Here is a 10023-nt window from a genome sequence, read left to right as displayed (position 1 = left end):
CTGCCCCCTGCAACTTTGAGAGTTTTGGTATCCATCCAGTTGTTACAAAAATAAAACTAAAGTTAAATTTAAAGAAAATATTTTGAGCCAAATGTGGGAGAAGATTCTCCCCGGGGCCTCTTGCTTTTCTGTGTGTCTTGCCTTCAGAGGCGCTGACTGTTCTTGTTCCAGGCCACCTTGTTGTAGAGTGAACAGCCTTGGAGCAGCCAGAGAATGTTTCCCTCCAGAGCAGGGAAGGTGGGTTTGATGCTCCTCGTAAGAGATTTGGATTCTCTAAGTAGGAGCTCTTCTCTTGGAAGACATCCCACTGAATGTGCTCGTGTTATCCAGCCCCCACTGCATCACCCCATGGGAAGTGAGTGGGGGAACCAGTGCAGCAAAGTGGAGACACTCCGGTGAGCATGAGTAACAATGTCCTTTGTCTCTGGCTCATGTCTTCTGCCAGCGTCCATGAAACTGGCAGGCTGCTTGTTAGCTTACAAGTAGGGCAACATCTCAGTGAATGTGACAGTTCTTGACACGAAAAGGGCGAAATAGACGCTTTTGGAAGAAATTATAAAAGGAACAGATCCTTTCAAAAGCCACCAAATTCTCTGTGATGACCTACAGGGGTGATGGGAGGGAGGCTCCTGAGAGAGTCTAATTCATAGACTTAGAGCTAATTCACGTTGTTGTACAGCAGAAACTAACACAACATTGTAAGGCAATTCTCCTCCAGTTTGAGAAAAAGCCATCAAATTATCTGGGGTATTACAAAAAGGAAGACAGGGTGATTTAGAACACATGCTTTGGACATGGATCTGAGTTCAAATCCGAGCCCCACCAGGCCCTCCAAGGACGGAGTTCTGCATGGTGTGAATGGTACGCGGGTGCCTGGCTGGCTGGGTAGCTGTGATCTCCCTGTCCACGTCTATCCAAGCTATGGGTCCTGGTGGTGGGCCTGGCACAGGGTTGGGTCACCCAGAGGTGGTGCCTCTTTCTAATCTTCTCGTGGTGGGTGCGTGGTTATAAGCACAACATTCACATAAAAACAGGGTATAGACTTAAGGCTGCATGTCATTATATGAGCACTAGGGCCGGTTACCTAACTTCTCCAAGCCTCAGTTTTCTCACCTATAAAATGAGGGCAAAGATCCCGCATTTCACCGAATGGATTAAGAATTCAGAGAAACAATGTAGAGAAAAAAAAGAGCTTAGCACATCTGGCACGAAGGTGGTACATGAATACGGGAAATGTTCTGACATGAAACAATCAGGTGCCACAAAATTTCAAATGCTATGTGGAGGCGACGACGGATGACCTGCTTTGGGGAAAACCAGGACACTCGGCTGGATGGTAATGAGGCAGTAAGGGGCTGTCTCCAGGTAAACTCGCCAGAGCACGCTGCCTCCATCGCTGACTGGCCCAGTGGCCTTCCTCCCAGGGAGCCTGTTTCCTCACCTGTGAAATGGGGTGAGCACAACCCCTCTCCTAACATATGCGGCCCTCTCACTGGAGGGCTGGCCCTGCCAGCCCACGCTAGGTGTTGGCGCAGGAGGGGGCCCCATCCCGCCTCTACTCCAGGAGGTCTACCTTGAGGAGCTCGGGTGCCTGTTTCTTGAGTTTCTCCATCTTCCACTCGTTCTCGCAGGGGTTGAGCGAGGAGGGTGGCGCCGTGCAGGAGCAGCGGCAGTCGGTGCCGGAGCTCACCGTCTCCACCGTGTAGAAGTCCTCCACGCGCGCCCGCCCGCTGCGCACCCGGCTGCACGCGTCCTTGCTCAGCGGCCGCATGATGCACTTGCAGCGGCAGTCGGAGCCCTCCGAGGTCATGCGCACCTGGTCCATGTCGCCGAACACCTGCAGGAGAGGCCGTGGTGAGCTGAAGGCCAGGGCTGGGGGGAGGGCAGTGTGCCCCTTCGCTCCCCGCTTCTCCTTCAAGCCCGCCCTGGGAGGCCACACACCCAGTATCTGGGGTCACTGGGGGCAGCAGCACTTTGAGCCTGCAGGAGTCAGCTGGGTGAGATCAGTGGCAGGCACCCGACTCCAGCCTGCTTTGCCCTCACACACCAGCAGGGCCCTGGGAGTCCCAACCGGAACTGCCCTAGCTGGCTCAGCCAGCCCATCCTGGGCTCTAGGTTCTCAGGGCGCAGCTATTTATGACTCAACCAACAAACCCACACCCCTGAGCTCTCACTGAAGCAACCAGGACCCAGGTGGATTCAAGGCCCCCTTGGGCTTTTTGCCAAGCCCACCCCCATGAGCATCCTAGCATCCTCTGGGGAAGGGAAGTAGGCACTCCATTTCTGCTCTGAGCCCTCAGACACCTGTTTGAGGCCCTGGCCTCTGCCAGACTCTGGGTAGGAGCCGGAGGTGCAGAAGTAGGTAGAAGTGCATCCTTGACCTTCTCAGCCATGGGAGAAGTTGATGCAGTGAGCCCTGAGATCCAGAGAAAGACATCCTTGAAGACTGCTCGGAGGAGGGCACCCCGGGGGAAATTTCTAAGCACGAGTAGAACAGTCCAGGGAGAGCAAGTCAGATGTTCAAAGACAAGCAAGGACCGGGCACCTTGGGAGCCTGGAGGAGGTTCATTCTGGCTCATGACTACAGAGGGCCTGGTGGTAGGAGGTAAGGCTGAGGGAGGCAGAGCCTGACCCATGGAGGGCCCTTAAAGCTGGCTGAGGATCTAGTCTTCTTCCTGAAAACACTAGGAAGTCATGGAAGGGTTATCAGCAGGAGAGAGCCAGGGCCAGGTCTGCAGGGCACTCAGTCAGCCTGCTTTGTGGACAGACGGTGGATGGAGGAGGCAAGCCTGGGATGCAGAGCCCAGCAAGGAGACATTCATTGAGAGCTCACTGAGCGCTGGGGAGGTGTGGGGAGGTGAGGAACACAGCCATGGGCCACCTACAGCTGTGTACTCTTGGGCAGATTACTTAACCTCTCTGTGCCTCAGTTTCTTCACCTGTAAAATGAGGGTACTGCTAGTGAGTATACCCAACAAAAGACTGTGAGGACTGAGAGACAGAATACCAGAATATGTTGTAGTTGTTATTATTACCACCAATAATCCTGACAGGGGCTTGTTTATCCTCTATATTTCTCCATGTGGGTACATTGGTAGATATTCTTTTTATTTACTTATCTGTTTGGCTGTGCCAGGTCTTAATTGCAGCACCTGGGATCTTTGATCTTTGTCGCAGCAAGTGAACCCTTAGTAACGGCATGTGGGATCTAGTTCCCTGACCAGAGACTGAATCCTGGCCCCCTGCATTGGGAGCACGGAGTCCCAGCCACTGGACCACCAAGGAACTCCCTAGATATTCTTAGCAGTGTTCTCTAGATGCGAAAATAGCCCTGGAGCCAGCAAATAACTTGCTCAAGGGGATGAGAGCCCAATATGGGTAGACCTGATGTCCCACGGGGGATGAGGAGGGTGGGGAAGGGGGCGCTATGATGGAAGTTTTGTCCAGGGCCCTCTGTGAAGCAAGTGTACCCTGGGCCCGGCTGGGCAACTCTCTGAGCCCATGAGCACTGACAGCCAGGCTCAGATGCTGTACATTCTTTACATCACCACTAGTGCGGTAAGCCTGCCTTCGCTTTGAGACTTCTGGGCCCCCTTCCCAGCTCTGCTGGAACCCCTAGTCACCCCCACCCACTCCCCCAGGTGGGGCGAAGAGCCCAGCAAGTGGATGTGGGTGTGTTCTCTGTGGCCCAGGCCAAAGAGGCCTGCCTCTTTCTGGGGACTCACCCATAACCCAACGCCCATCCCCACCAGCAGTGGCCTCCACATGACTGCAACATTCCTTCCCTCCTCAGATGAGGTGCTATGTCCTGATGGGGGCGGCCAAGGCCCTGACACAGGCCAGGAGGCAGGAGTCGGAAGAGGGCCTCCGCTCCAGCCCCAGCTGCCAGGAGCCCGGGGCAGGGCCCCGCCGCCTGTGGTCACAGTGTCCTGTGGTGCTTGACTGGAGGCAGCAGAGCGTCGTGGAAAGGAGCCAGGCCTGGGCTCACATCCCAGCTCCCACATGTCCTCCCCGCATGGCCCTGACCCCTCTGAGTCTCAGCCTCCTCCTCTGTAAAATGGGGAGGATAACAGTCCTTTTCCCATAAGCTGGTCCTGAGGCTGAAATGAGTCAACGCGTGTGGAGCACCTAGCACAGAACAGCTGCTCTCTACTTGCTACTGAAGTCGCTGCCAATAACCCTCTTGCATGTTTGTATGTAGTTTTCTACCTCTGTGCTCTCACCACCACCACACATCTTGGAGAGGAGAAATCTGAGTCTCAGAGAAGGTGAGGGGTTTGCCCAGGGTCGCACAGCACAGCCTGACTCCAAAGTGTACTTCCCATGCTCTTCCTCCTACGACCACCCACAAGGGCTGGCAAGGGCTTCTGCACAGCAACTGAGCTGGGAGAGAGATGGTGGCCCTGGAAGGATCAGGCCTTGGTCGGGCAGGGGAAATGTGCCTGATCCACCTTGCCCTCAGTCTGCGGGCTGGGGTTGCTGCCAAGCAGGAAAGTCCCTGCCTCAGCCGCCATCTCTCCCTGCAGCCTCACTCAGCACACACTGCTGCTAAAGCCCCCAGAAGTGAGCGTGGGTGGCTTGTGCTTAAAAAGATCCCCAGCTATTTCCAAGGAAATCCCACAATAAGAGGCCAAGAAGGCATGTTTGATATTTCTGAAGAGACATGGCCAGAATGGAGAAATGGGGTTTCAACCTAGAAAATGTTCTAGGAACAGAACAGATTGTGTCACCTGGAGGTTGAAGCTCCCCTCTTCGCTCATGGCCAGCCCAGATTGACCAAGAGGCAGTTTCCACATGTCCTTCTGCAGGCAAAGACCTCCCCTAGAGCCCATGGTCATCTGGACACCGCCTCCAGATGCACCCCATGGGCACCCCAACTTAAACCATTCAAAACTGGGCCCACCATCTTCTCCCAAACCCACGTCTATCTACCCTCCTGCACAATTCAGATCTTTGAGCCTCCTCCTTGTTCTCACCACTCTCACCAGAACGAACCCACCAGTCATATTTTTCTGATGTGTGTGCATAAATGCTCAGTTGCGAAGTCATGTCCAACTCTTTACGACCCCATGGACCGTAGCCCATCAGGCTCCCCTGTCCGTGGGATTTCCCAGGTAAGAATACTGGAATAGGTTGCCATTTCCTACTCCAGGGGATCTTCCGGACCCAGGAATTGAACCCGTGTCTCCTGCATTGGCAGGCAGATTGTTTACCACTGTGCCACATAAGAAGCCCGTTCTTCCGATGCTTCTTCCTAAATATCTTCTATCTCAGTGGTCTCCACTGCCTGGCCACAGCCTAAGCTCAGGTTGCATTAACTGCTTAGTTAATGCAACTGCTACCTAGACCACATATGAGGCTTCCCTGGTGGCTCAGAGGTGAAGAACATGCCTGCCAACGCAGGAGACATGAGAGTTGCGGATTTGATCCCTGAGTTGGGAAGATCCCCTTGGAGAAGGAGATGGCAACCCACTCCAGTATTCTTGCCTGGGAAATCTCATGGACAGAGGAGCCTCACAGGCTACAGTCCATGGAATTGTAAGGAGTCAGACATGACTTAGTGACTAAAGTAAGCATGGTTAATAGACCTACTTAGCAACTAAACAACAACAGACAATAAAGGGAGCCGCCGCTCTGCTAGATTAATCCTCCAAAGCTCCTCTTTGATGATCTGTTATTCTCTTGCTCCACAAACCGCTGTGAGTTCTCAGCTGGGATGTGCCTCAGAATTACCTGGGATGGGATCCCTTGGAAAATGCAGATGCCCTGTCCTTACTCCACCTTGATGCAGACTCTCCCAGGCTCCTCAGGTATTTGGGTGCCCACTAAAGGCTGAGAATCCTGGAGCCCCAGGAATCTCCAAACTCCCCAAGTTCCCGGTCTTGGATTTTTGAGCAGCCCCAACCTGACTATTGAGTCTCATTGTTCAAGTCTGTCAAATGGGGAAATCCTGAATGTTGTGTAAGATCTTGAATGCAAAGCCTAGGCAGACGGCTCGGCACCCAGGATGTTCTTCACGTGCCCCAGCCAGCGGGAGAGGTGGGGCAAGACTTTTCCTGCAGAGAGACCCGAGGGGCCTGGCTTGGCCCCACACTCTGTTTTGTGCAGAAGGACTCCATGTGCAGCCCTGGCCTGCTATGGAGCCTGTTTCCCATTACACCCACAGGCGGCAACTCCCTGAGCGGAGGAGCAGCAACACCTAAGCCTCTGAGAACGGCTTGGCCTGGAACATCTGATCCAGCCTGGGATACCACCGCCTGCTTGTGCCAGCCCCTCCTGCTCCCCCACAGTAGCTCCTCCCTGCCCTCAGGCCTCTGATCAGCGGCAGGGCTGCCCAAAGATCCCCTTCCCACTCCTGAATGCATGGAGGAAAGGAGGTGCCAGCAGCTCTTTCACAGATGGGGAAACGGCAGAAGAGACGTGGAATTCTCAGCCACGTTCCAAGGACCTACAGCAAAAAGCAGGTTCCTGGAGGCCTCTGGTACTGTGCCTGGGTGTCATGTGGTCACCTGTCTATCCAGCCTAACGTCCTCACTGGGCAGCCCCTCAGAAATGCCAGGAAGCTGTGAGCACCTCTCACTGGACAAAACTCTTCCTTAGATGGAAACCCCAAGTCCTGTTTAGGAGAGACCTGGTTATAAACACAAAATTGAAACATGCCAAGGGAGGAGCTGGCCACAAGTGTTCGGGGGTTAAGTTGCCCCTGTACCCCTGAAAGTCCTGGGCAGAAGGGGAAGCCAGACCTCCCAGGAGCAGGAAGTCTGAAGCAGGGCCAACTTAACCCTTTAGGGCCTAGACAGACTTCACTTCCCAGATTGGCCCTCCAAAGGGCTTGCCCCTCACCCTCAGAAAATAGGATGGGCTTGAAGAGGAAGGAGGATTGTTGGGGGAGGGAGTGTAATAATGAAAACAGCTCTCTCTCAGAGCCAGCAGGAGTCTGGCTGTGCTGAGGAATGCAGAGTAAATTCACCCATCAATTGATTTTTATTTTTCCCAGCTGGGTGAGTGGTGTGGGTGGGAGGTGTCTGGGGGAGGGCTGTGCTGAGTCTCCTAGCTGCTTCATCCTCCAAACTGTGATGTGCCTCCCCGCCCCACCAGCCCCAGCTTGCCCTGGGACAACACATGCACGCGCGCGCACACACACACACACACACACACACACACACACACGCACGCGCGCGCGCGCACACACACACACACACCCCCCCAACCTAGCAAGTGTTTGGCTGACTCACTACATAAACAGGGTGTTGGGTTTTCTTTGTCTTTGCTTTGAATGCAAGCCCTCCCCCACAAGCTCTATAGTCCTCAGCATGGCTCAGAGGATGCCCAAGACCAAATATTCCTCCCAGCTAGAGAAATGAGAGATGGCAAAGTGCTGATCAGGTTATCTGGGGGTTTTTGCTCACTTGTTGCTGGACCTGACCCAGGTCAGGGAATCCTAGAAGGCGCTATATGGAAAGGAAGTTGGGAAGATGTTTTTCCAATAGGGGATCTGAGGTCCAGAAATAGGCAGTGACTTGCCCCAAATCACACAGTCTAAGAACAACAAAGGGCCAAAAAACCTAGGTTTTTTGATTCACAAACTAGCTTTCTATACACCCTAATTTCCCATCTGTAAAATGGGAATGCTACTCATTCCCTCCTTATCTTTGGAGCACACGGTCAAGACTGCAGCTCACTTGTTTGTATACCCTGAGCTGAATCTTCAGGCTAAGGGTCTGCCAGTGCCCACTTACCATGTAGATAGTGGCCTCTGCCCTTTACCTGCCTGTGGACCGGGCAGCCTCACCTCCTACCCAGGAAAGAGGCTGAAGAGACATCAAGAGAAGCCACTCTTACTCTCATGCTCTGCAAGAATAAGGGCTCTGCCTCCCTCCTGCCTCTCACTTTCCCCAGTCCTGACTCAGTCCTCACCCGGTCTTTCTAAAACATCCTCAAGGGGTCCCTGCTCTGACTGACTCAAAGTGCTTCTCCTCTACATTCTGGATCTCATCCCCTTTTGGGGTCTCTGTGGTGAGATTTCAAAATCACAGTAGCATTTATTGGGCACATACTAGCTGCCAGAGTGGTGTTAAGCATTATCCAGGCCTGATCTCTCTCATGTAGAGATCATCGACTGCAGGAAGTGAGAACTACATTATTATTCCCATATTTACAGGTCAGGAAATTGGAGGCTCAAAGAGGTAAAGGTTCAAGGTCACTTGGATGAGAGGTGGAGGTGGGATTTGAACCCAGATCTGCTTGACATCAGAGCAGAACCTTTAAGCCACAACTGAGAACATCTTGATCACTTCTGCAGACATGGTGTCCTCTAGAGCAGGGATCCCTGACCTCCAGGATCTACGCCCTGATGATATGAAGCGAAGCTATTATAATTAATAATAATAGAAATAAAGTGCACAATTAATGTAATGTGAAAAACTATCTTCCACGAAATCCATCCCTGGTGCCAAAAAGGTTGGAGACTGCCACTCTACAGGGTGCGTCAGATTTCTGGCAGGAGGGACCAGTCCAGCTGGATTCACTGGGGAGGGACTCTGGGTCCCCAGTATGGCCTGAAAGCCTTGGCCTAGGGCCTGCTACAAACCTTGGAGTCGCTAGGTAGCAGTTACCAGGGCTCTGTCCCACGTGCGTTAGCCTCCCCTGGAAACTTTGAGCCAGATCTCCAGGCTGCCCCTGACCAGCGCTCTTGGGAATCACCTTCCTAGGCTGGAGATTCCATCGCCTTCTGCCCCCACCTTCAAGCTCCCAGCGCCCCTTCTCCCTGGCTCAGGATTTCAGTACTGACCTTCTGCCCTCACTGCACTGTGTCCAGCGCCCCTTCCTGATGCTCCGGGTCCCAAACACCCCTACCATCTCCAGTGCTTCTTCCCCACGCGCTCCTGTCCTGCTGTCCCGGTCCCTGCAGCCTCCCTATTAAGCTCGAGGTCGGGTCTCGCCTGTCCTGGTCCTCGGTTCCTGGCCCCACACAGTGCCTGGTCTGCAGCCCCAGCCACAGCGCCCCCTCGCGCTCGGCCCTACCGACCTGTGCCCGGATCGCTTACCTTACTGTCGGCGCGCACCGGGCCCACGCGCAGCAGCAGCAGCAGAGGAAGCAGAAGCAGAGGCAGCGGCCGGGGCCCAGGCCGGGGCCCAGGCCGGGACCCGGGCCTGGTGGAGAGGGCGGCTGCGGCCATACGAGGACGGGCACGGACGGCGGGCGCCGACAGCACGCGCGGACGCCGGGAAGCGCGGGCCGCACTGCGAGCTGGGCGCCGCGGTCAGCTCTACCCGCGCGCGGCGTGCCCCCCGTCCGCCCGCGGCTCCCCGCCCCGCGACCCCTCCCGCGGCGCTGGGGGCGGAGCTAGGATGGAGGGGGGCACCCCACCCCGCTGGCCCGCTCCCAGCCGAGCCTCTTTGCCATTGGGCGGCTCTCCAAAGGGCATCCCTGCAAGGACACAAAAAAAGGGTCTGGTTCGGAGCCCGCAGTAGCAGCTGGGGCAGTGAAGGAGCGCGGGCTCTCCACACCAAGTGAGGTCCTGTTCTTTGAGATGTAGGACCTTGGGAGTCTCTCTTCAGCTCTTTGACCTTCACTTTCCCGTCTGTTAAATGGGGAAAATAGTGCTTCCCTTTTGGAGTTGGTTGTAAAGTTCAGAGAAGGGATGTTTCCAGGGCACGCGAGGCTTGGAGATCTCCAAACACCCCGACCGTGCCAGCTCCACCCTTCTCCTGGCTCAGACTTCTCTCTCTTGCAAGGTCCATTTCTTCCCCTCTCCGAGATCCCTCCCGTTAACCCCCAACTAAACTCCTGTAGCTCCAATCATTTAAACACCCTCCTCATCCTCCTGAGGAAGCGCCTCGATTCTCCGCTTCCTAGGCAACAAAACTTCCCGAGCAGAAGTTTGTGTTTGCCACTCCTCAAATTCCCTGGCCATCCCCTCGCTCCAGGGGTCTTCGGTCTCACTACGGAAATACCTTGTTGGGATGTCTGTAACCGAAACCAAGGCGGCACCTCTCTACCCCCTCAGAGGCCACATCTCT

General features: G+C 54.7%; 1 protein-coding gene across 2 annotated transcripts in view; it reads right to left on the bottom strand.

Moving 5' to 3' along the window:
* The window catches only part of OLFML2A (olfactomedin like 2A), a 28723-nt gene extending 19436 nt beyond the window's left edge, over window positions 1–9287 (bottom strand). The window contains exons 1-2 of one of the 2 annotated variants that reach the window (XM_040225104.1): window positions 9048–9287; window positions 1574–1837 (exon numbers count right to left, since the gene is read on the bottom strand). In XM_040225104.1, the coding sequence (XP_040081038.1) occupies window positions 1574–1837; window positions 9048–9179 (396 nt within the window). In that variant the 5' untranslated portion in view covers window positions 9180–9287. Of the gene's footprint in view, window positions 1–1573; window positions 1838–8791; window positions 8896–9047 lie in introns of those variants that run through there. The other variant, XM_040225106.1, reaches the window with a different exon arrangement.
* Between the last annotated feature and the right edge of the window lie 736 nt (window positions 9288–10023).

This window comes from Oryx dammah, unplaced genomic scaffold (assembly GCF_014754425.2).
Source record: "Oryx dammah isolate SB20612 unplaced genomic scaffold, SCBI_Odam_1.1 HiC_scaffold_25, whole genome shotgun sequence".
NCBI classification, from domain to species: domain Eukaryota; kingdom Metazoa; phylum Chordata; class Mammalia; order Artiodactyla; family Bovidae; genus Oryx; species Oryx dammah.
Note: the sequence above shows the minus strand (reverse complement) of the source record. Positions and strands in the feature narration are given on the sequence as shown.